Source organism: Orbicella franksi, chromosome 9 (genome assembly GCF_964199315.1).
Source record: "Orbicella franksi chromosome 9, jaOrbFran1.1, whole genome shotgun sequence".
Classification (NCBI taxonomy): Eukaryota; Metazoa; Cnidaria; class Anthozoa; order Scleractinia; family Merulinidae; genus Orbicella; species Orbicella franksi.
This window is the reverse complement of record NC_138153.1, coordinates 3,091,720-3,117,612: the sequence shown is the minus strand read 5'-3', so window position 1 is coordinate 3,117,612 and position 25,893 is coordinate 3,091,720. Positions and strand designations below refer to the sequence as shown.

Here is a 25,893-nt window from a genome sequence, read left to right as displayed (position 1 = left end):
GAATACCGTTATTGAACAGTTTTCCCAATTAAAATGATATTTCTGGTCACGCTGTGAATAATGAAGGGACTTTTTAAAAGTCCCTAACCATGGGTACTTTGTCATATGGTTTTCTTTCTTACCTGTGTAATGATAATAAAATTTGTAAGGGTATTGAAATTGTAACGTGGGGTCTTGACGGGAATAAATATTTCATCTCCGTACCTGCACTGTTCTATTTGCTGCTATTACTTTCACTGTTTTCACCAGATACTAACTTGAACCGAAGGGCTTGTAACGGTAGGTGAAACATATTTCTTCCGCTATAATTTAAAAGTTCATCTTTTTGAGCTTCAAATTGAAAACGTATCCAAGAAGACAGGTCTAGAAATAAGTTTTATCAGTGGATGATTTAGTCAGCTACGGTTTTTGAAATCTTTGTAGACTTTGTAATCTTGTAAACTCACGAAAATAGATTTGGAGTGTTTCAGGAACTGATTATACGTTTAGAATCTCTTCACAAAGTTCTGGAGTTTTGAAAATAGGTTCGCCAAAACCACAGAAACATATCCAAGTCTTCTCTGATTGGAAGTGTAATTAAAACAACACGGTTAAAGAATGCTTTGATTTGAGGTTCAATCCTTGATCACGACTTAAATATCGACCGAGAAAAACCATACTATACTTAGATCTTGAGCACCTAGGGAAAGCTCAATGTCCTTAATTTCAAATCAAGTTTACTAATATGTACATTAAATTATTCAGCCTTTACGTAAGCATTAGAAAGAAAACGATAACATGTAAACTTTTTTTTCGCGGTACTTATGTGTGAAATTCTTGTTCAAGTCCACGAACTGCTATTGTTTATTTGATTAACAAAGTGACGATCTGAGAAAGTTGTCTCAAACTAGCCAACCTTTCTCAGTGTAATTGAACATGACTCATAATTACGGAGTGATTAAACAATAAGAAAAGGTTTATGCAATTAATACGCATGTTCTCATTCCTTTGTTTTATTTATTTTCACTCTATATAGATATACAATGCGCCTGACAGTCTTAACTACTTTGGCTGTGGTATTTCTTATTGCTCTGGCGGGTCAGTAAGTAACAAGGTCAAACTAACAACCTTATTACCGTAGGTACTCGTGATGTTTATAAACTGGCCCAATTTGAACGTAAAAACAATTGTTTCGGATGTTAATGCATACATGTCAATCTTGCATGCATTCGGTCCATTCGGGCCTTGACGCAGAAGATGAAAACTTGTTTAGACATTTGAACAGTTTATGCTTCCGCTGACGCTTGTGGAAGATAAGATGTTTGCAGCCTCCTTAGCTTTCTATCGTCTAATATCCAACCAGTGCTCGTGGAATAATGACTAGTCTTAATTAAACATGAATTAAAACAATACTCTTTTTCTTTTCAACAGCTGTAGAAGCATGGAGACTTGGATTCTCAAAAAAGTCCAGGGGTAAACTACATACTTTGATATCATCGAGGTCCCGTCCACTACGCCGAAAAATTTGAAAACGTAGCCTTGTTTCTACGGTTAGGTCTACCGTCCACACCAATCCGTCACGAAAACGGAGCTTTTCGAAAACGCTCTTCAAACTGGAGGAATTTGAAAACGTCGGCTTTGCGTTTCCGTGTGGACGGAAAACATTTTGAAAACGGAGCTTTTCGAGAAGAGTGACGACACGATAATCATGTGATTTCCCTGGGCGAGTTTCCTCAAACACAAATCCAAAATGACCGATGATTGTTGCGTTTTCAAATTTCCCCGCACGGGGCCCAAGTTTGTAGCTCGTTATTCATTTCTGGTCCTTTTTGCTTCGTTATTACCTCAGCAGTGTTCTTTCCATGTTTCTTTCCAGTTACAGGTGATTTTCACACCACAGAAAAGTACTTTGTGTTGACACAGACTCTATAAGAAATCAAGATTTATTTATTTCATATGGGAATCTTGTTCGCCCACTCTTGAAATAAACGGCAAAACGTTTTCTCGAAAACAGTGCCAAGAATTTTGATAACGCCGCTGAAAAGTCGCCGCAAAGATCTCGAAATGTTCGCTTCCAGACAAAAAAAAATATATCTTCGGACGTTCTACCAGTAAGAGGTTTGAAGGTAATTCAAATCCAGGTTTATTCGCAGAATAATGAATACGTAAACTTTTAAATAGGGTAGCCCGTTCAGCTCTAAGGCTGGCCTCTAAAGGGGCCCTGTATCTAAACGTTATACAGATTAAAAGCGTAAAATACAATAATAAAACTTAAGAACATTTACAACCTACTAGCAAAATTATAAGATAGTTATTTAGAAAACACCCTGTAAGATAGCCCGCATTAAGAGCCGTAAATACCGGCACATTAAGTAAACAAGACAAGCCGTGATTCAAACTTAGGTAATGTAATAAATATAGATTATTTGTATTACTCTCTTATGTAATGCAGAGTAACTCTTATCATTCTTTTACTTTATCTTGGTTCTTTGTCTTAATTTCCCCTCACAGGAAAAAAAAGACCTGCTAAACCTGCCAAAACGAGAGAATCAACCTCGGAAACAGCAGCCCTGAAATTGTCAGTACCGGAACCAGCAGTCCCAGAATCGGAATCGACCACGGCCCCGACTACGGCCCCGGTCCCGGAATCAGTAGTCCCGGAATTGGAAACCCAGGAACCGGTAGTCCCGGAATCAGCAGTCACGACTACGGCCCCGACTACGGCCCCGGCCCCGGAATCAGTAGTCCCGGAATTGGAAACCCCGGAACCGGTAGTCCCGGAAACAGAAGTCCCCACTCCGGCCCCTACTCCGGCCCCAGCCCCGGAATCAGTAGCCCCGGAATCAGTAGCCCCGGAATCAGTAGCCCCGGAATCAGTAGCCCCGGAATCAGTAGCCCCGGAATCAGTAGCCCCGGAATCAGTAGCCCCGGAATCAGCGGGCCCGGAATCGGGATTCCCGGAATCAGCAGCAAACAACATAAGTAAGTGGAAATCTATTCTTATCAGGTGGCCGCCGTGTTCACAATGCAGCGTTTAACTAGGAACCTTTTGGTCCCCTGTCATCCACTGCTGAGCCAGACGAGCCAGACGAGCCACTCAATATATTGACCTAGGACTTAACGCATATATAGATTATTCCTCGTTCTTTAATCAACTGCCGAGCCAAACGAGCCACTTAATGTATACACCTTAGACTTAACGCATAATAGATTATTCCTCGTTCTTTCATCCACTGCCGAGCCAAACGAGCCAAACGAGCAAAACGAGCCACTAAATATATACACCTTCAAGAGTGGCCCTGTATTGTGTAGTTGCTGAATAAAATACCTGTTTTAATAATCTACGTCGAAAATAATTTCCATGTAGACTCATGATTATTCTGATGGTAATCAGTGAAATACACTAGAAAAGTTTTGAATGTGGGTTTTTATATGATTGTGATTTCTCCTTTTTTCGCCCAAAGCACAATCAATATTTGAAAAAGTAGTGGATAACGTGGTTTACTCACTGCAGGGCAGGTAAGTGTGATCCCAGGAAAAGCTGGGGTACGTACCGATCTTCTATTACAGTTCCGCGTACTGGAGTCTCCTATATATATATGATTTTATTATATGGCTGTGTCTAACAAGGACTGGGAACTACAGAATTTACGAAATTGATAATGACTACGGGCAGAAGCCATAATGGCTCCTGCCGTGGGCTAGATTTTCTCATCTTGACCGGCATCTAGACCGGTTACATTTTTCGGTGAAAAAAGTTGCAAACTAAAAAAAGTTTTTGACTATTTTCTTCTAAAAAATATCAGTAGAAGTGCCAAAAAGACTGATGAGAAAAAAAGTAAACAAGAGGAGCAAACTTTTAAGATTTAAGTTCAGCTCATCGCCGTTCGCAAGCAATATGTCATCTAGTACAAACTAGTTACATTAAACGAATGAATTTTTTTTTGTTTGCCATATAATAAACATCTTATTAACCGAGCTTACTCGGTCTGTATGGGAGAATCTTGAACTTGGTTTTGTGTACAGACCTCACTGCGTTCAGTCTGTACTCACGACCTCGGCCAAGATTCTTCCATACAGACCTCCTGCTCGGTTAATAGGAGCTAAGAGTAAATCGAAAAAAAGTTTTAAGATATTTTCTCTAAGTAAACGCGCTGCCCTGGATCATTGAGTTGTGTTCTTGGGCAGACATTTTATTCTCACAGTGCAGCGTCTCCCCCCACCCAGGTTTATAAAGAGATTGCCCTTAAGTTGTTAGATCAACATGTAACAGCCCTGCAATGCAATGGACTAGCATCCCATCCCGGGAGACTAGTGATAAACAAAGTTTATCACCAAAATCTTATATATAAGACCAATGATTCCTCCGACTGAGAGACTGGAGCACAATTTCCCGGGAGATATTTCATATAAAAACGACGGGGGTGCTCATCGCACCCTTAAGGGGTTAAAAAAAAGGGGATTTGTACCTCTCAGGGTGCTCAGCCTCAAAAGGCCCAAAGCGGGAGCTTTTGCAGTACCTTTTAGGGTATTGGGACAAAAAAAAAGTATGACAGGAGATAATGTGTTGTTTTAGAATTGGTACCTCTTAGGGGTGAAAAATATACTTCAAAGGACACTCACAGAGCAGGATCTTTTCTTAGGGGTTCTTTCAAAATTTCCGACGAGTGCCCCCTCCCCCCCCCCCTCCGTCCTTTCTATATGGGAGTTCCCCCGGGGTACAATTTACCTTTCCTGTATAATAACATCTAATTAACTTACTTTAAATGCATTCAGAATTTGTCATACTCATGTCCCCGTTTGCTTACTTTGCAGGCGTTAGCCGCCTTGTTCTAGAATAACGTGGATCATGAAAAATAAAATAAAACGAAGAAACAGGAATGATTAGAGATGTGATTAGAGTATAGAAGATGTGGAATAAAGATCCACTAACGAAGGAATGTCTTTTTTTTGTCTTACTTATGTTCAAATCGATTAGTTATTTGTTTTACCAAAGCGTGGGTTAAAGTGACTGGCAACAGTTTCCAGCACTTTCCAAGACGTAGATTTCAGTGATGAGTCATCTTAACCACTCTTTATCAGTTGTCGACACAATCATGGTATCAAAAAAAACTGCCCAATCATTGGTGAACATGTTGTTCTCATTTTTCGTGCCACAATAGGTAGCTAAAAACACCCTTAATTTTAGCTTTAACTCAAAACCTAGCCTTGGTGACCCCTATTTTTATTATTATCAAATTTTGATCAGCCGGATAAAACTCGACTTTTGGCAAAGTTTTAAAAATTCTGTACGTGGGTTTCGAAATTTTAGAAACGTTTTTAAAAGAGGACGCGTATGTTTCCTGTAAGGCCTTCATATAACCAGGACATCGAAGGTTCTTTCCACTTTTAAGCTCAGGCATTCTTTGCTTTGCATCGAAGTTTGTTCTTTAAGATCCTTTCGAGTAAAAGAAAGCGCCGTCTGATATTAATACGCCCTCAGCTCCTTCCTCGCCACAGTAATGAAACACAACAGGGTTCGCCTCACAATATCATACAATCATACAAGTTCAAAGGACAAAAGAACTTGTCAACAAAATATGGTTCACAATCTCCTTGCCGCAACTTGACGAAACTGGTAGAACACGTCAGAGGCGCTTGTAAACCATTAACACGACTTGTTTTTTTCTCGATCCAGGTTCCCCTAAGTTTCATGCGCTAATTTAGAGGCTCAAAGCTCTCATAAATCACGCGAAACTGACAAAGATTATCACTTTTTATAGACGTTTTTCAATTTCAAAAGCTTATTGGATAAATTTAGAAAATATTTGGTGTTGGAAATCAAACAATGTATCAATGATTCTTTGTAACAATATGTTTTAGTTTGTTTTGTATCAGTTTGAACAAAATGAAAGGGGTAAAATTTGCTTTTTAACACTTCAATTTCAACGAGACAACAATATTGCATATTGCGTGCATTTTGTCAAGGACACAAATAAGACAGGCGATAAAAATGGAGAAAATCTCAAACTTGCGTGACCTTAACAAAAAAGGTACGGAAACGTAATAATATTACTAATTTGACACTGAATGAATGCATTAAAAGTTAGGGAAGATTTCTAGAAAGTTGCCTGTTGAAATAAAGGATGTAAAATTTGACACTGAATGAATGAAGTCAAAGTTCGTGTATTCGCTAAGACTTTTAGAACACTGCCTGTTGAAGTAAGAGAAGTAAAATGGCAACCTTACACTGATTATTAATGATATTCAAAAAAAATAAACTCATTCATTTCAACTAAGTAATGCTAATAACCAACATCAATCTAAATTGCTTATGAACAATTTGATATCTTTCATGGACTTATCAAACCATTTTAATGATGTTTGCATGATATTACTCAACACAGTTGAACCTTCTTTCACATTTCATGAGTATTAATATTTTTTTAAGCCCTTGTAAACCCTTGCAATGCAATAATTTTGCCCATTCTGAGAAAACATGGGACTAACTTCAAAGCTTCCGAAAATGCGCTTTTACTCAAGTATAATGCAACGTAGACTTAAAAGGATAATTGCCTTTGTTATATTTTTGAATTTGCTTTCTAGAGCAGACCGGCTTTTTTCATTTCCACATATTTTATTGAATTACACCCTCGTCAATTTGATCGGCTTTTCGGCAACATAATATCAGTTTCCATTAAGGAAGGATCTCAACACACCTCTGATTTCCTGCCGCTAATCTGCTTCTATTTAACTTTCATAAAAGACACAAGGCTTTTTCTTAGGCAACGGGGAAAGGCAATATTCTTAATTAAACTTGAACAGCCTCGAGGCGCATTAAGACAGTCTGAAAATTTGAATAAAAGGCTGCTTTTAATTTCACCACAGTACTCAGCACACACTGATCAAAGCAGAGCAAGGCAAGGTAAGAGGGCTAAGCCGGCCATCTTCTCATCTTCTTATGACCAACTTAAAGATCTGAGCAGGCTAGGCTGAAAAGGGGAAGAGTCAGTATAGAGAATATAACCCATGCACTTATCAAAGTTTGTTAACAAGGTTAAAAATATATTATCAAGGTCATAAGTTAGTTATCAAAGCTTCATTGGTATTCTTAGATCAGATGAAAACAAAGTTGGTAACAAGTAACTGTTAACGTCAGTCAGGTCGAAGTTAAAAAGGGTTGCTAAAATGAAGCTGCTTAGTAGAAAGATAATTAAGCAAAGCCAATTATTGCTGATCCTGATGGCAAGGTCAAAACGTGGTTGTCTTGTTCAAATTAACACCACTTCTTTTTCCCTGTGGCTGTAAACATTGAGTTCAGTGCAAGCGCAGTATCTCGGGTATTTTGGCATGTTGGCCTGGCTTAAGCTTTAGATTCGATGTGTTCGATTTAGTTGTAAGAAAAACATCCCCCATAAAAATCTTCGTTTGGCAGATGAATATACCGTAACAAACATTGAAAAGTTAATGAAGCAGCAAAAAGATTCCACAGTTTAGGGAAAAAATATTTTCCCTAAAAGTTGAGAAGAAAATCGTTAGTTAACTAATTACAGTAGGGACCTCATTAACACACTGACCAAAAATTGGCAAACGCGTTGAAAAAGGAGCTAGTTTGCCCTTGAAAAACATGAAATAAATTTTCAGATGTCGCTTGATACAAACTTGTACCTTGATGCTTGCTCATTTACAGCAATGATTCACTTTAGGAGCAAGAAAGAGCCTTGATGAAATAAACATCTAAAGCCGCTAAGCTTTGAATTACCTTTTTGTTTTTGCGCTTGGTCAACGGCAAGATTCATGCACGAACTTGTTTCCTCAACAAGCCTGAAGTATCCTTTACTGTAACAATGATGGGGAGAGGTCGAAAAAAGGCGGAGCAAATTAAAAAACACACACACGCACATTTGATAGGGAACATTTATTGGAAGTAGGGTTCTAAATTGAAAATTGCATAATTACGACTTATTTGTAAGAAGTTAGTCGAAATTTGATAGCGCGTGAGCGCAAAATACACGGAGGAGCACCTATAATGATATTGAATTTACTCAAGCCGTATGGAACATTTCTTTTATTCATCCGTTAAAATGTGGCTTCTATTTTCCAGCTGCATAAAATGAACATTGTTTCTTCATTTCGCAGATTAATCCTAAAAATGAAGACGTTAGTAATTGCCTTCTGTGTCACATTTGTGGTCGCTAATTCATTGGCGGGTAAGAACGTTTCATAGCAGTCGAATATTTTTCGGCATTGAATATTTATGGCACATAACAAACACATTGTCGATAGATGGGAAATAGACCAATTTCGATATGTTGAAATTCAGCCAAAAACAATAGACCTCAGTACGAGGCTCTGAGGAATAACTACAGAACTTGTGGAGTTTATTCTCCAGAGCCTCTTGCTGAGGTCTATTGTTTTAGACTGAATTTTAATATATCGAAATTGGTCTATTATTTGCGCTCGGTTTATATCAAGTCAAGAGGCATTTTTTCCTTCTCTTATTTAGGCCCCGCCCATACTACGCCGGAGAAATTTGAACCGCAGCTTTAATTCTACGGTCAGTAGTCGATCCGTTCGCACTTATTCCTCGCGAAAACGGAGCCTTTCGAAAATGCTCTTCAAACCGGAGAAATTTGAAAATGCTGGCCTTGAGTTTTATCGTGGACGGAAAATATTTTGAAAACAGAGCTTTCCGAAAACAATGAGCTGACGATGATCATGTAATTTCCCTACAGGAGTTTTCCTAAAACATAAATCCAAAGTTACCGGTAATTGTTGTGATAATAGTTGTTTTTTGGATGTTTATAAAAGGCTAAAAGTTAATATATATGCGTTTTTATATTCTTCCGGCGTAGTGTGGACGGAAAACATTTGATGCTTTTTCAGAGGGAAACGTCGTTTCAAATTTCTTGGGTGTAATTTGGACGGGGCCTTTAAGTGACGCAACATAAGTAGCCTGACTGCTGTCAGTCATCCCCGCCCTCGGCCTAGTCCCTGGCGAGAGAGGCCGTCTTTTGCCGGGGGACTGGGCTACAACAGCAGTTATTTTACACTTACACAGTTAGTCCTCTTCATCCCGGGAGGGACGTAAGACGTCAACGATCTGTTTCCAACGGGAGAGTCCTTTGCAACATGTTATGCCTCGCCCTATGTTAAGCCCATCTCTTTCAGCTCGGCTATCACAGTCCGTCTCCAAGTGGTTCTGGGCCGCCCTTGCTTCCTTCTTTTAGGTTGTGTTCTTTCTGAGGGCAGTCTTGAGCATGCCCAAGGGTAAGGACATACCCAAGTCATTACACTTATCGACTGATCCAGCAGCATGAAAAGCATTAAGTGAAAATAAGTGATATCATCAAAACACTTTGTGTCCTGCCTCTTTCGTCTGAAGTTCTAGGCAAGCAGGCATTTATGGACGACTCTCAGCTGTCAGACGGCGGAACAGAAAGTATGTAGTATTTTCATCGCTTCTTCTGAAATTAGTTCACATCTCAGGTACGATCAGACAATAATCTCACCTTTTTAAATTTTTGTCTTAACTTCAAAGCACGGCCACGAAAAGGAAAGAGAGGTAAGTGACGTGACTCTCATACATTCATTTAGATTTATATATTATTTATTTATTTATTTATTTACTTATATTGCTCATTTATTTTGCTATGTCATTATTTACCTACTCATTTATATAAAAATGCGTTTAATAGTTTGTTTTATATCTAATACTGAAGGTGTCAAAAATAAATGAAGGACCCTTGGAATCAGTTTATCGATACAAAATAACCAAAAACGTTCTTCTAACAGATCCTGGCCTCCCAATACCGCAAAGCGAGGAACGTGACGAGAACACAGGTAAATGGTGTGATTCGTTTCTTTGTAGCAATTCAGGTGGACTAAAAAAACAATCTTTAACACTTTCAACTTTGTTTTAAAAATCACTCTTTCCTTTCAATATGGCCACAGCGGCTTACATTCCAGCTAGTTAACGTAATGCGTGCAGCAGCTGTTAAGTTTCTGTTCGTTTTGTCCAGAATATCGCAGCACTTTTCCTGAAACGTTTCGAGACTAAGGGCTTGGAGATATACGTTGTGCCTGCCTGCAGGAGAATCATCCTCCATACCAATCCACTTCAGGCGACAGAACGTTTTCGTTGTAGATAGCTAGCAAAGAATTGTTTACATCAGTATTTGCAAAGATTGCTTAAAACTAGAATGACTTTGGATGCACTGTGCGATCACTAGCGTTAATGGTAAGACGACCCGTTAAGAGGCTCCATCTGGCAATGTTTGGTTCGTCTTACCACTATTAAGGGACCTAAGGGGCAACTCAGGATAAGCAAAACATTTGCTAAACTTTCGGCTCGGTGAGCAGATTAGACAACGCCGGGGGGTAAAATATAACTCAGGAAGGAGAGTAGCTCTGCTGACAGGTGACAGCTGTTCTTCGCCTGAACAGGCCCTAGCTTTGCCCACGTGACATAGTTTTCTTCATACACTGATCATGTCTCTTGTAATGTAAGACTTATGTGCGTTAACTATATGCTGAAATATTTTACAGTAATTTCCGGCTTACTTTTTATTTCAGAGCCAAACAAACAAACCTACTTTAGAGATAGTCCCGGTGGTAACAGTAAGTTTTTTGATTTTATGTCATTTTGTTACACTGTGAAATAAATATCTCACCGTTTTGCAATCTTATTTTTTTCACAGCACGGCCTCGTAAAGGAAAGAGAGGTAGGCATCGTTGCAAAATACCAAGTATAAATTAATTTTTTCATTCATTCGTTATTTAATAGCTAGAGGTCCTAAGGTCAAGCTGTGAAGTCTAAATAATCAAATCTGCCTATAGAGGCTATTCGTCTCTTCCAGGCCTTCATTTAGCCGACTATACCACTTGAAGGTTTCTCTTGATCAGTTTATTTTGTTATGTATTTTAAGTTTGTTTCTTTGTTTCTTTGCTTGCTTGCTTGTTTGTTTATCTATCCTAGCTTATCCTCTTGTGGAGTAAAGTCGTTAAATTAAAGGATGAGAAAAGGTGTAAATAAGTGATCGACTCTTGAAACCCGATCAGTTATCGACTTTAACGTTTCCCTAACAGAGCCTGGTCTTCCAATACCGCAAAGTGAGAAGCCATCACGTGACGAGGAAAAAGGTGACTGATGAAATTCGTTGTCTGTTGTTATAGCTAGGTACTAGTCAAGAACAATCCCTTAAGTTTCTAACCGTTTTTTTCCGACAAGCCTTTGCTTCTTGCGTTTTGCCTGAACTCCTTATACGGATATATTGCGAGGTATGCCGTTGTTCCATACTCGTTTTGGTCACAACATCTCAGCAATATTAACACATTTTGATTTTTTTAGTTGAAAATGAGATGATTTGTTAGTGTTACATGCAAGCTAGAACGTTTTGATGTTCCTACTCGCGATATTTGAAAAGTTTTTTTCAAATTGGATGCGACTTAGAGAATTTTCTTTTTTTTCCCTACATTTATTTACTCCTGCTTGGGGTCATGCTGTTAGAACAATCAACAAAAGAGACCATTACAGAATTGTTATGAAAAATAAACACCAACATGGTTACTTGGTCTGAGAATGCCTGAAATCCCATTTTCGACGACCTCAATTCTTAAAAATTTTCCGGGGAAGGATGCCACCCGCACCTCTCTAAAGGGTTCTGCCTTCGTCAGTCCGTATCTCGAAACCCCTTTTCTAAATCGTGTATCCCCCAGATACCTTCATAAACTGGCAGCTGCTTTAAGAATACTCCGCCCTTGACTTCAAGGACCCAGTAGGTTGCCTGAGTGAGAGTCCTTGACGAGAACAGTAGAAAATCCCAGACTCACAGTGCCAACGGGATGGACATTTTAAATCTTTTGGGGGTAATTGCACTTTATCGCGTATAATGTTTTTGCAGGACATATGTGGTCGGATTTTGATCGGCAGGCAAAGGAAATAGAGAAAGTGCTTAAAGACAGTCGTAAGTTTTCAGAATAATAAATAAAGAACAGAAACAGAATGCCTTATTTATTATCTAGGTCACTGTTTGTTTGTTAGTTAGTTAGTTTGTTAGTTTGTTTGTTTGTTTGTTTGTTTGTGGTTGATTTTTTTGTTTGTTTGTTTATTGTTTTGTCTGTTCGTTTGTCTCTTCGTATCTTTGTTCTTTCAGGTTTTTTCAAAGTTTTGAACAGACGATTTATTCTAAGGGGCTGAAACTTCCAGTAGCTGTTCATTCATTCTCTGCGGAAATTTTGATATGTCAATTGCGTGTCCATCATTTTTGACGTTGCCATGGCAACCATCAAATTTCATGTAGGTCTCACCAAAAATCAACTTTTCTGGGATAATTCTGTAGTTTTTTCCAGTTTTCTTCATCAAATGGCAGAAATTCATGAATTTGTACCTTTCATAAGCATTCTGGCTTGATTTTGTGCAGATTTCCGTTACTTCTTGACGTTTTTAAAAACATAGGGAAATCCAAGGTGGCGGATTCAAGATGGCGAGTCAAATGACGTCATTATCAACAAAAATGGCATCATGTTGTAGAGCAAGCTCAGGGCTATCTAATCAATGTAAATTTATTTCGCTCTATCTTAACAGAACGAAAACCAAGAGCGGGGGGGGGGGGGTGTTCCATCTAGGCCTGTCCCGATTGTGCTAGTAAAATGCTGGAAAGTTGCCCACTGCAATGCCAAAAAGTTGTTTAAAAAATTGCCAAAAATCCAAAAAGATGCTACCTGAATTTCAAAAGTGGCTACCTAAATTTCTTGTTATTTTTAGTAAACGTTAATTAAAAGCTTTATTTTCCGTTCTTCACAATAATTGCTAACACCGGTCAAGAAAAATAGCTTTAAAAAGTTGCTCGCAAATATAGCCGAAATTTAAGGATACTCTTAATAAGTATAACGGAACAAAACATGTGGTTCATTTGACGTCTTGCCAAAGTGACAGGTTATGTGTTCAAACTTCAAAAACGTTAAAAACATCCGGAAATTTGACTTTTTCGTGCTTGATATGTGCTCTAAACCTATATTTTGCTCAAAAGTTGCTCAGAAAGGCAAAACATGCTCGAGGTTGCTAGAACCGCAAAAAGTTGCTCCAAACGCCAAAAGTTGCTCAAAAGTTGTCGAGCACAACCAGGACCTTGTACCATGGTGGGGGTATGAGTTAGCTTGTGCGTCCGAGGGTTAACTAAACCTTGTCCATTTCAACAGAAATCTCGCGCAGAACGTTTCAGAAGAGACAAGGTAAGCCAAAGCTTTTAATTGGAACATGTGCATTTTCTACTAACTCAGATCAGTACCGCTCGGTCAAGATCGAGCACTGTTTGATTTTCGTCTGTTCGTTCGTCCCTTCCTTTCTCATATGCCATGTATTTGGTATATTAAAGTGTTGGTTCATGTTTAGCGTGTGTATATCGAGTTATGGATGCACGCGGGAAATTTGGAGACTACGAGAAAAGTATTAAAATTTATCGAGACGCAGCCTAGAGCAACTCTAGCTTCTTGAGTGCTCCACAAACATCCCAAGGGCATCCATAACTCGAGAGACGCATAGCTAAAAGCATGAACCAATTCCTTTAACATAGCGACTTCAACTTGGGAGTAAAACGTGTTTTATTTGCGATTGACTATATACAAAGTTGTCAAAATGCACGGTGAAGGAAAACAAAGCATGGAATTGGCTGGTTAAAAACACTCCACAATCAGTTGAATGACAGTTGAACGAGAGCGGTTCATCTGGTTTCTAAAATTATCAATAAAAAATTTGCTTCTTCGATTTAATGAAAATGTAGGCAAACAAAGTGACAATACCGGCTCAAGTTGTAGTAAACAGTACTCCTTAGTTTGGTAAAACTCAAAGGCCCTAGGAAGAGTTTAGTTTATTCAGAATGATGTGCACATGGCTGAAAACTTAACAAATGAAACTCGCAGCTAAACTCGACGGAAATTTTACAGCTAAAATGATAAATTTTATAAATTTTGTTGCTGTTTGCTTGCATTTCCTCTTTGCTCATGTTTATGAACTAAATCTTGTCTATTTCAACAGAGAACTCTCACAAAAGGTTTCAGAAGAGACAAGGTAAATTAGCATTTTATCGGAATGTGTGCAGCTTTTTAATACTAACTCAGTACCGCTCGGTATATATTTTATGAATTTGCTAAACTCCAGATGTTATCTATTATGCCTTGTCGCATTTCTGTGCGGTTTATACTCTCGCTTTTCACAACCACTTCGATAAATAACTGTGAGCTACTGTTTTTCTTTTTGTTTAGCTGTCACTGGTAAAGCCAAGAGTGTATGGGAGGACTTTGTCGACGCCTTGCAGATGTAAAACAAAACGGAAAAAGGTCAAACTGGTTTCCAGATTTATAACTATCAAAACTTACTGTTTATGACTGCATAAATCACATGCGCCTGGTCAACCTCGTTTCCAGGGCTCTTTCTGTCAGTTGGCGCAGGGGCGGGAATCAAAATGAAGGTTTCCGGGACGTTTCTCGAATCCCAAGTGGCCGCGATCGCCTACTGAGGTCCGATTATATGATTATATTTGTTAGGATAACCAAAATAACGAGTGTGAAATCAAGCAAGGCCGCAAATGTTTGACGAACTGATTTAAGAAAGCGAGTTAGAGACTGAGAGTTGACAACAGGTCAAGAAAAGTATAGTAAACTGCTGGTTTTCTTGACCCTATATAAACCATTCTTAGCATAAATTAATGCACAGTGGTTTAATCTTTTTTTTTTTTTTTTCCTCAGGAATACAAGCACGATAGTTTAAGAAGCTTGATCTATTTTCAGTAGCTTTACTTTATTTATATTAGAGTTGTTATAGCAGTAAAGACTTATGACAATCAGAGATATACTGTACGTACGAAAATATAATTGTGCCGGTTCTCAACCTCAGTTGTATTCTCTTTTTTTCTGAGCATTTTATGGATCCGAATGTGGATTTCATTCTAAGCATTCGCAGATGGATGCGAGTGAAACAACATAGGGACTCTTTATACGGCACTGATGGCGATGAAATCCTGTTAGAGGGTTCAATCAGAGTTTAGGCATCATCTGGGTGTTCTACTTTAAATATTAACTGTTACGTCCTAGGGTACGTTTTCAAATTAAAGCAAGGCATAAATAAGCAATGCTACTTGCCACATAATAATCTGCGTGAGGGATGTTTGAGGGATTGAGCTATAGGATAAGAATCTGCTTTGGTGCATGCAACTTTTAGGGGTACAATAAATTAAATCCTACACCCCACAAAGAATTAATTTGATACATTTTAGGGTAAATTAAAAAAAAAAAGCTTCAATGAGCATCTTAGTCAGTCCTATGCATAGGAGGTTTAATCCTGGAGCGGGGGTGGGAATAGTCATTAACGTGTTTTACAGTTATTGTACCTTTTGGACGATTTCAGGCCTCAGTAAATCAAACCACATGAATAGGAAGTGCAACGAAAATAATGATTATGCAACCACACCCCTTAATTTTTAAACTAGATAAGTCTATTTTCCATCGTAAACCCTAATTCCACACTAAAGCAACTTACTATTTTATAGAAAAAACTCACGAACCCTTACCCTGAACTGGGGAGTCTCTCTTTTGGTTGACTTCTGTCCATGAACCACGGGGGTATTGGGCTTGGCTCTTTTGGTTGGGTACAAGCGTATTTTGTTAGTTGACCATACCACAGTTGGATCAATACGTTCCCAAGCCCAATCCGAAAAATTAATTTAAAGTTTGTCTGTCTCTGGCTCAGTTTCAAAGCGGCTGGTGTGGGAACCATTCAACGAAACAGTGAGGATCGAAATGCACCAATCACACGGTTGAAAACCGACAAATCACAGTGGAGCATCGTGCTTTAAATTCTCCTGTTGAATTATATGAACAGATGAAGTGAGAAATATATGAGCTTCCCACCCTTCTTCCCTCCCTCCTATGGAGTCTCTCTTTTGCCTGTCTATTCCATGGCGTCAAAAAGCCACCGAAGCATCACGGAACCACGAGATCTAGGTCCCAGGGCCTTGTGGGTATACCCAGGCCCCTTTCATTGTTTCTTTAGGGGGGTACGCCCTTCTGATGGCGTTAAAAAGTAGTTTGAAGCACTAACTGGGAATTTCCTACCATTTGTTGTCTCATATATTTCTTACTTCATCTGTTCATATAATTTGAATTATAACTTCAGGCCGCTTCGCGGTCCTAGTATGATTCTCATTTTAGTGACGCCATGTGAAAACCAGCTATATGTTTGAATAACTTCCGGTTTGGGAAGTCTTACGAACTGAATTTGCAGCACACTAAAGGTCTTTTGTCGATTTACACCACAAATGAAGTGTTGATTCAACCCGTTATAAAAACCAGTTTTCTTTTCTAAACACATTGCCGCATTCAAGCAAATTAATGCGTTTACTTGCCGGTCCGCAGAAACTTTTTGGGCTCATCACGCGATCATGACAAACATAAGTCACGCAATCCTTTTGAACTCGAGTGGTGTCATCGCTCGAAAATCGAGCGAGTAGCACGCAGTTGACAAACATTACGCTAACTACTAAGTGTACGAAGCTTATAATGTGGGAATGTGGCCTGCACTGCTTGGAGTTTTTTTGTTCCTAGCTTTGTAGCTCTTCGCAGATCTTTGATGAGTACCGAGCGTAAAACGGGGGAGACGGGGTAGGGGGAGGTGTGGTCGAGCATGGATAAACGGACGGGGACTGGGAGAGAGGAAGAACGCATTGCGTTTTCGCGTCCCTTACTCCTTCCCCGTTTACGTCTGCAACACAGGTTAGTTACTTTGGAAGATTCAAGCATGGTTATGCCTTATTGTACAGGCAAGTTTGTTTTAGTATGTTATCTTCCTGGTATTCATCTTTACCATAATTTTAAGCGAGTTTATATAGTTTTACAGCGATGTTTGCTTATTAAAATAAGCAAACGTCGCCGTAAAGAAAACGTCGGGTCGCTGTAAACTTAACGTAATGTCAATTTAGCTGTCTGAAAGAATAACTGAGACATCGCCGGTCTTATAATTGGTTTGTACTCCTTGCATTTTAACATCATTGAACGGAGAAAGCGTGTACAAGCCAAGATGGACGTATGAGACAGACATGCATTGCAACTGAGATTTAAATGGCCTGGCAATCTCTCCATCAATCCAACGTTACATCGCTTAAAAGTAAACTTCGGCAAGAATTCCATGGCGTGAGTTTCATTGCCAGACTACTTGCTAGCCGCTTGTTTTCTCCCACGAAATATTGTCACAGTGTCTTTCCAGGAAACGTGGCGTGACGGGTCAGAAGCATGACGAGCAACAAGGGCTAGTCTGAGGCAAATGTAGGGTTCTTCGTGGCTCGATTTTAATACCAGCCGCTGTTCGGGAAAGGAGCCCGGTGGAAATCGAGTCTAGGTTCGGCGGGAAGCTATATAAATATGTCCTGAACTGTAATACGAAATCTGACGGTGGCGTTTTGAAAATTTATTTGCGAGCCGTCACGCAACGCTGCTCCATTTTAGCGAAACGTGTGGCGAACGATATATCGATAAGTACATAAAATCGAACCTCCACTAACGGCCACCTCTCTGCAATGGCCGTTTTTTCATCCCGGCAGACCGGCTCCATACATTCATTCTTATTTTAATCTCTCTATAACGGCCACCTCTCCACAAAGGCAACTTCCACTGCCAAACTAAGGCTAGTTAATCCCCGACTGCTGAACGGTGTATACAAAACCACATTTTTAATGCGAAGTCCGTAGGACGGAGGACTATTAAGGTTAGAATATCGCGAAAGGTACTCCAAATAAGCGAAATGCTAATGCCTGATCGAAAAGGTTTCTACGAGGCGATAGTTGATTCGGCCTCCGGCATCATCAACTATCACCTCATAGAAATGTCGAGCTCATAATCTAATTGTTAATTAGAAAGTTATTTTGTGATCGTGGTATCCAAACAAACATGGCGTCGTGTGTCGTAGTTTTCTACTAGACTGCAAAATTCTGTACTTAGAACCAAAACACAACTTAAGAGAGTCCGAAATGGTAAGGAATAAGCATCAAGTGGACTCGATCGATAGTTAAGAGGGCGATAATGAATTAGGAGCAATGATATCGTCCTTCGGGTTCCAAGAAGGTCTGATTGGCCGAATTTATACTAGAGACGAATTATCCGTCAGACGGATAGGTCGTCTAAGTATAAATCCGAAGACGAATTTTGACGAATATTTTGTCGACATATACGTCACGCGTTACGCGTGTTACACGACGGATGTTTTGGTGTTGAGCCGAGTGGAAGCTTAGCGAGAGATCAAAGACAACATGACGGCACTCGTAGCGTTGCTGACAAACAAATAGCGAAGAAGAGCATTAGACATGGCGGCATATCAGAGACGAACATCCTCTGTGAAGCGCATGTCCGAGCCTTCTTCAGTGCCAAACGTTCCAGTACTGTAGCCCACCCAACGGTGTAATCACTTCCTCTGTATTGTGGATCAAAGATAACCTCCGCGAAGACGTCCGTGTCTTGATCTGTGCAAGTCAACTTTGTTGCCTTACTGTACGCCATCTTGAAATAGACATCCCAGGAAACCCTGCGAAAATATAGAAACCAGTCCCTCTCATGTGGAGACTTCGTCAAAAATCCGTTTACGTTTCCGTCTAGATATAAATTTAGAGACGGATCATCCATCTAAGACGATTTATCCGTCTGTTAGCACGTCTTGAAGACGTGCTAACAGACGAATCAGGCTCAGACGAAATTTGCTCCATAATTCGTCTTCGTATCGAATTTATACTTAGACGAATTAATTCGTCTCTGACGGATAATTCGTCTCTAGTATAAATTCGGCCAATCAAAGGTCTTCCTGGATACATGTAAAACAAATCGCGCTACAGAACCCTGCGGACAAGTTTAAAATGGACTTTCTCGTCTATGGTATGGAAATATTACTAGGTCAACCGAATGTATCGCTTATTAAATTAGCCTTATCTTCTAGAGGAATTGTTTATTATTAGTTATAAACTTTTGCATTCTCAACGATGGGCAACAACACGCATTTGGATAGCAATATAAGTTTGCTCATGAATATCTTGCTTGAGAATATCCAAGTCATTATTTTTCATGAACACGATTTTTATGTCGTTCACCTATTTATTATTATGCAGCGTCATAGTTATTAGCCTTATTGCTGCCGGTAAGTGAAGCTTGCTGACTTCGCACTTTCCGTCCGGAACCGCTCATTTATTATGAAAGGTCACGAGACTTGATCCGTACCGCACGTCGTTAAAATAAGCTTATATATATATATATATATATATATATATATATATATATATATATATATATATATATATATATATATATATATAATTTATGAAAACCGTGTTAAAGACTTTGCACCAAAATAGCGGGTATGTTTTTGAAAAAACGGTTAGAAAATGTACATAAATATGGCCATGTCGCACCGAGAGTGCTATCTACCTCGTGTACTCTTAATAGAGTCCATACCATGCCTATACAAGCCTTTAAAGTCGCTGCAAATGAGTCGAACGAGCCAAACAAAACTAAATTAGAGCTTAAATTGATCATTTGGTTCGCCGCGACACTAATTTAGACAGGCTTAACCTCTGCGATTTCACCTAAATGACCTCACTATGTCTTTACTGTGGGTTAAATTAGCCAGTCACGCTAACAAGAGCATGGTAAGCAGTGGAATCGGTTATTTACCTCTATATTTCAGCCAAAAAGTAGCCGTTACGTGACATTTCATTTCAATATCTGACCGGATTCGCAAAAACATAGCCATAGAATTTGACTTGTCACTGATAATCTAACTTGCCACAATTCTGTCCTAGAGCTAGCTTTCCACGAGGCTTATCGTAGCTCAAATAGCAGCAAATAACTCTCCTGTATGCCTTTTGAGGCCAGGAAGACTAAATTCACCGTCTTTTCGTTGAATCATGAATTGTACAATTTAATTAAGAGTGCTTTTAACATGAAATTGGAGTCTAAATCAACACGAACGTACAGATATCAAAACCGCGGCGGAGAGCTAATCTATCGCTTTCTAAAGGCCTGCATCGTCCTAAATGGACTGAACAAGAGCTTCCTACATCGAGAATCGATTGAACTTCAGACAAACTAGGCCATAGTTAGCAGTAAGCGAACACTCAACATGTTGTCGTTACGTCAATTATCGCCCGGAAGCCACGCAAATAAATTTCTTCCGCGCTACCGAATCACAGACAGTTCTGATACTTAGCTAAGCCGAGAACGGCTAAAATTGATAAAACAAGGAAATTCTACTCACGATCAGCGCTTGAACTCGTGTTCTTCTCCCTCCTCGTGGCCATGTTTTGCTCGCAAATAGCAATGTCCCGGATGTACTTCAATTTTTCAACAGATTGTTTTTCGAAGTCTTTAGCTACATCAAAGTTCAAAGCAAATGACGCCAACAGCAGCTAGAAATGTCTAGTCCATTGCACGTCTAAGCCCTAAATTGATGTGGCGAAAGATTTTTGCTGTCTAAAGCAAGCATAACATTATCGCCACAGGGCAAACCGCCTTCTGTTACGGGACTAAATGTAACCCGTACAGTTTACACATGTCCTCAGGCCCGCCTCAGGTACGATAATGGACTACGACTTAATGATGTCCTCGGGCAGACTTCCTTTAGACAGCAAATACAGAACGCTAATCGGTCGCTCCTTGTCAGAGTCACCGCGCGAACTGAATTCAGACGAGTGTAGCCTGGGCTAAACTTAACGCAAATTGAAAAAGGGGGGGGGGTCGATAAATAATGTAAAAAAAACCTAAATAAACGCTAATCGGCACTGATGAAGCAAACATCTTTCGCCACATCAATTTAGGGCTTAGACGTGCAATGGACTAGACATTTCTAGCTGCTGTTGGCGTCATTTGCTTTGAACTTTGATGTAGCTAAAGACTTCGAAAAACAATCTGTTGAAATCTGGATGTGCCATTCCGCGCTCGATGCAACTGATGAAGGTCTTTGACCGAAACGTTTATTTTTATTAAATTTTTAAAACCTTTTTTTAGATTTCTTAGATTTTTTACTGTATATATATATTTTTTTCGCTCGAAGTTGTCCGTCCTCGTTTTCCACAATTGCCTATATATATATATATATATATATATATATATATATATATATATATATATATATATATATATATATATATATATATATATATATATATATATATATATATAACTGCAGACAGTACTGTTTCGGCCTTCTGGGCCTCATCAGTGCAGTGCTGAAGACTAGGATAGAGGTTAAGCTTAAAAAGCCGCCCCAAATGCTACACATGTGGTAGTATCTAAGCCGTTACCAGAGTGCTCAAACTAGCGAGCTAGTGAGCATGCGCAATTGCAACAGTAACGACTCATCCCAGTAGAGTGCTCAAACTGAACATGAAAGCAGAGCTTTGTATGCCAGCGAGCTATATCTAACTGCAGACAGTACTGTTTCGGCCTTCTGGGCCTCATCAGTGCAGTGCTGAAGACTAGGATGGAGGTTAAGCTTAAAAAGCCGCCCCAAATGCTACACATGTGGTAGTATCTAAGCCGTTACCAGAGTGCTCAAACTAGCGAGCTAGTGAGCATGCGCAATATATATATATATATATATATATATATATATATATATAGGCAATTGTGGAAAACGAGGACGGACAACTTCGAGCGAAAAAAAATATATATACAGTAAAAAATCTAAGAAATCTAAAAAAAGGTTTAAAAATTTAATAACCTAAACCTTTTTTTAGATTTCTTAGATTTTTTACTGTATATATATTTTTTTTCGCTCGAAGTTGTCCGTCCTCGTTTTCCACAATTGCCTACAAATTTCATTACTCGAGGTCTGGACTACGAATCCTTTTGGATCCTTCTGGCGCGTGGCATCCCTGTTGGCTCGAAGCATCTTAACTTTTTATATATATATATATATATATCAACAATAATAAATAAATGGTGGTCTCTTTCACTGTTTGGTTTGGTATTTATACGCTACTAAAAAAAAAAAGCACTTAACATATAAAATAAAATAAAATGAAACTGTTGCTTCCCTCAAAAACAGCAGTATCATATTACACGCCTTCCTCCCCATAACCAAAGTGATGGCTCCACCCAGAATCCACCTAATATATTTCTGGCATTTTGTTGCAGTACTGCAGCTGACGTTCTAGCATAACTGCTTGCACTGATTATTGTTAGCAAGATGACAGCACATCCTGAAAGCCATCCGTTTTTGCCCGAGAAAGTCATGACTCATGAAATGGTCATTGCTATCGCGCTTGCCGTAATAACTACAGCAGGGAATCTTCTGGTGATTGTAACTTTGTACAAGGACCCATTTGGAGAACTACGGACGACTGCCAATTACCTTCTGGTGAACCTTGCAGTAGCTGACCTGATAATGGGCCTTGTAGTTGAGCCTGTTTGGGTCCTTCAGTACTGGGTGAAAGAAAATGGTTCAAACAAATCGAACTATTCCATCGCAGTTAATGTGATTCTCGTCTTGGCAGTTGGAGCCTCCAATCTCACAGTGTTGTCTCTCACAATCGAGAGATACATTGTCTTAGAGAGACCTTTGCAGAGAGAAGCGCTTTGTAGCGGTACAGCCGTGAAGATCTCCATTTTTCTGATATGGTTGACGGCATTAGTGATAAGCTCGTTGAAAATTCCCTTTTGGGATCGGCGGGAGTATACTTTGTTTCTGTTTGCCGGTATTGGAGTTTTCTTGCTGTTTATCATGCTCGGCTTGTATATCCGCATGTTTATAATCATCCGAAAGTTCAACAAGTCACTTCTCGCACAAGGAGCTCAAGCAGCACTGATTGAGCCTGGGCAGGCATACATAACAGCTCGCAAACGAGAGCAACAAGTTGCCAAGGCCATCTTTCTATTTTATGGCACGTTTGCATTATGCTGGCTTCCCTCTGTTGTCGTTGTAACTATAAAGTATCATGAACCTAAAATCGACGGGCACATCTGCCGAGGCCTTATGTTTCTTGCCCTTTTTAATTCTGCCCTCAATCCAGTATTATACACTTTCAGAATGCCAAGCTTCTGGAGGGCAATTAAGAGAATGTTTAATGACTTTAAGGTGGCATGCAGACAGATTTTATAAGGCCAGTATAGACTTGCTAAAAGACTGGCATACTCCAGGCCAAACGTGTAGGGGCACTTTATCGTTTGGTAAGAAATTGCCTTTACCTCACCTTCACCTCCCTCATGCACGCAACACAATGTTTCGACGCGGGTCCGAGAGACCGAGACTCCGGGAAAGAAGGGGGTGGAGGGGGATTGAAAAATTAGAAAACGACCTCGTACTTTTAATATTGTACGTCATTAATTGGCATTTTGCCGGTCATGCGGCCCAAGGACCTTTTAGCCAGGATTGTAGTTAAATAGTAAAAAAAAAAATAGTGTAAGAGGCACTCTTTGGTCAAGTAGTTTCCTTCAAAGTTGATTCCCAAGAAAAGTTTAAAAGTTTAATGCACAGGATTTTAAATTTACTTTGTTATTTTTTCTTTGTGCTGTGACTCCAAGATAATACCTTTCTTTAATTTGTGCATAAAACCATATGTCATGCATTCCTAATTGCAGTATTCCAGTTGCCTTTTATTCGTCAGATGAACCGCAATTAGTCGATAAAACAATTATTTGCTTTGGAGAGGGGAGAAAAACGCTCCAAAATCTTGGCTAAGTAGATGTCTAAACTGGGTAAATTGTGCTTTTACAGCTGGGAACATCTGGATGATTAACTGGGTTGCAACCCAGGGGGAGGTACGCGGCCCCTAAGGGTATGGTTTTTTAGCCCTTTTGGTCATAAATAGGGTACAGTTTTTGCACTCTAGTCTTGATACGGGTTTTCTTTTTTGAGAGGAAGCTAGTTTTTCATCATTATCATCATTATAGGACCATCAACAAAAGACCTTCATAAATTATGTTTAGGGCAATTTAACTTTGGTCTAAACTAGGGAACTAATTATTAGGCAGGTCTGATACAGGTTATTGATTTGAGGGTTAGGTCACAAATAGGGAATCAAATTTTTGGTCAGGTCATAAATAGGGTAGGGAAAATCGCAGATTTTGGTCATAAATAGGGTAGGAGTTTTGGGAAACGGGCCGCACCCCCCCCCCAATTTTTCTGGAAGTACCCCTAGGTAGGGCTTTCCACAAGTTGCTCCAGAAAGTCCGCAATTTCGCAAAACGTTGCTCAAAAGAAACAAAAACTTGTAACGAAGGTTGCTCAAAAGTAGCTCCAAAACAAACAAACAAACCAACAAACAAAATTTGTACGTTGATTAGCTAATAAGTTGAATCCCTGAATACCGCGGTTGCGCCCGCAGTACTATCGGCAGTCAAAACTGACCTACTGAAACGACACGACAATAGCCATTTTCTTCGCAGCTAACAAGAATGAAGACAATGCTAAAGTTGCTTTGGCCTCTTCTAATAGTTAACTTGGGAATTCCGGGTTTAATTTGACGAAGAATAGCATATTTTGTTCAAAATAACACAACTATTATCCTAACTGGCGACACTCGACGAGCTACGAGCGAGTTGCCACGCCGGACGCCGGCGACCCATTTTTGGCGCCAAATTAGAAGCTTGGAGACAAAAAAATGTTTCATATTTTCCACTTTTTACGATCTGATATGGTTTTTGTAATTGTAGATCCCTTTTCGTGAAAAGCCAATGCCATGTCCAGCGAGAAAAGTTGCCTGATTTCAGTGCCTTTCCTGTTAACTTACATTGGCGTCAGGACAGTAAAGTTTTTCCCGCCTGCTGAATTCTGATTGGTAAATTCAAATTTCCCGTGCGCCAGCCGTATGCAAGGATGTGATTATAGTTTTTGTCGAGAATAGCTATCCTAACTTCGACACAAGCTAGGTGGTGACATTACCTGGCTGCTTAAGGCATGTCATTATAAAAGGACAAAAAGAAAATAAAAAATAATAAACCAAAAGAGGTATTTTACAAAGAGAACAAAAGATGTAGAGACAGTATGCGCCCAGCAAAAAATAGCAGGCTAATCCAAATTTAGCTAAATGTTAATTCTCGCGGCGTTCTACCCCGGTAAGTATTAACGTCAAGTTGATTTATAAGTAAACCGTTTTAGGTTTTCCCAGCATTCTAAATACTAGAACAAAGAAGGCTTACGCTGGAAACCTCACTTCCTTACACCTCCTTACTGTTCAGTCTCCTGACACCGTTAACAGAGTTAACAGAGTTAATTCGTCCGCCCACTCAGGACAAGAGCTTAATCTTGTCAAGTTAATTCCTTGATCTCTGATACATGGGCTGCTGCTTGGCAGAGAGAGTGAGAGAGTGTGTAACATAGTTTACCAAATTTTAAATCAAAGTAAAGAATGAGTTTGAGCACCGCCGTTTATATCTGATTTTAGCTGTCACAACGTTTAAGATAGATGGCAGCATTAATAATGCCGAGTACCAACTGGAGCTCTGTCAGGTATCACTGCTTATCTATATGCAAAAAAAAGACTGGTTTTCAGTCCCCAAGGACCCTTCCCAAAATTATTGTTAATCGAGCAATTTAGTATCCCGCATCACGTGGCATTTTGTGTCGACGCTTTCTCTTTTAGCTTTTGCCCAAGATGATGACTTGTCACTTGTTCAAGCTAGTGTTTACTGCGGTACAAATTAAAATTTAAGAACGAAATTAAAATTGGCCTGCTCTCAGCCAATCACAATGAAGTGATTTTCTCCGTCATATAATAATTCATTTAAACTCTATTTCATAAGAATATTGTTTTCCGCCTGAGGCTGAATATTCTTAAGGCTGAAAATATTCTTGAAAACATTTTGAAGAAACGATAATCTGTTATTGACAAAGTTTAAACAGCATCGCTTTTTTTTGTTAACGACCAAAAAAAATCCCAAAACTGTTTTGAACTACCAGTCAGG

At 39.4% G+C, this 25,893-nt stretch overlaps 3 protein-coding genes across 4 annotated transcripts; all 3 read left to right on the top strand.

The window, feature by feature from the left end:
* Nucleotides 1-1,022: 1,022 nt before the first annotated feature.
* LOC145497472 (uncharacterized) lies at nt 1,023-3,923 on the top strand. Its single transcript, XM_081477273.1, has 5 exons — nt 1,023-1,077; nt 1,411-1,452; nt 2,491-2,797; nt 2,888-2,961; nt 3,444-3,923. The coding sequence occupies exons 1-5, from the start codon at nt 1,023-1,025 to the stop codon at nt 3,500-3,502; spliced, it is 537 nt and encodes a 178-aa protein (XP_081333399.1). The 3' UTR covers nt 3,503-3,923.
* A 2,832-nt stretch (nt 3,924-6,755) lies between these two features.
* Nucleotides 6,756-14,862, top strand: LOC145496925 (uncharacterized). Of its 2 annotated transcripts, XM_081476692.1 has the most exons (13): nt 6,757-6,883; nt 8,098-8,168; nt 9,344-9,400; nt 9,500-9,523; nt 9,754-9,801; nt 10,534-10,578; nt 10,659-10,682; nt 11,047-11,100; nt 11,862-11,924; nt 13,159-13,191; nt 13,994-14,026; nt 14,221-14,295; nt 14,704-14,858. In XM_081476692.1, exons 2-12 carry the CDS (start codon nt 8,111-8,113, stop codon nt 14,277-14,279), a joined length of 498 nt encoding a protein of 165 aa, XP_081332818.1. In that variant the 5' UTR covers nt 6,757-6,883; nt 8,098-8,110; the 3' UTR covers nt 14,280-14,295; nt 14,704-14,858. The 2 variants fall into 2 exon arrangements, with proteins under 2 accessions (XP_081332819.1, XP_081332818.1); XM_081476693.1 differs by lacking the exon at nt 11,862-11,924 and having other exon boundaries at nt 6,756-6,883; nt 14,704-14,862.
* Nucleotides 14,863-14,983: 121 nt separating this feature from the next.
* Nucleotides 14,984-25,555, top strand: LOC145496924 (adenosine receptor A2a-like). Its single transcript, XM_081476691.1, has 2 exons — nt 14,984-16,725; nt 22,126-25,555. The coding sequence occupies exon 2, from the start codon at nt 22,178-22,180 to the stop codon at nt 23,087-23,089; it is 912 nt and encodes a 303-aa protein (XP_081332817.1). The 5' UTR covers nt 14,984-16,725; nt 22,126-22,177; the 3' UTR covers nt 23,090-25,555.
* Nucleotides 25,556-25,893: the final 338 nt, after the last annotated feature.

Bases quoted from the DNA above. Each gene is read 5' to 3' on its own strand.
- LOC145497472 (XM_081477273.1), top strand. From the start codon at position 1,023: ATGCGCCTGACAGTCTTAACTACTTTGGCTGTGGTATTTCTTATTGCT. The intron at 1,078-1,410 runs GTCAGTAAGTAA...TCTTTTCAACAG, and splicing joins ATTTCTTATTGCTCTGGCGG to CTGTAGAAGCATGGAGACTT. The intron at 1,453-2,490 runs GTAAACTACATA...TTCCCCTCACAG, and splicing joins ATTCTCAAAAAAGTCCAGGG to GAAAAAAAAGACCTGCTAAA.
- LOC145496925 (XM_081476692.1), top strand. From the start codon at position 8,111: ATGAAGACGTTAGTAATTGCCTTCTGTGTCACATTTGTGGTCGCTAAT. The intron at 8,169-9,343 runs GTAAGAACGTTT...TTTCGTCTGAAG, and splicing joins GGTCGCTAATTCATTGGCGG to TTCTAGGCAAGCAGGCATTT. The intron at 13,192-13,993 runs GTAAGCCAAAGC...CTATTTCAACAG, and splicing joins AACGTTTCAGAAGAGACAAG to AGAACTCTCACAAAAGGTTT.
- LOC145496924 (XM_081476691.1), top strand. From the start codon at position 22,178: ATGACAGCACATCCTGAAAGCCATCCGTTTTTGCCCGAGAAAGTCATG.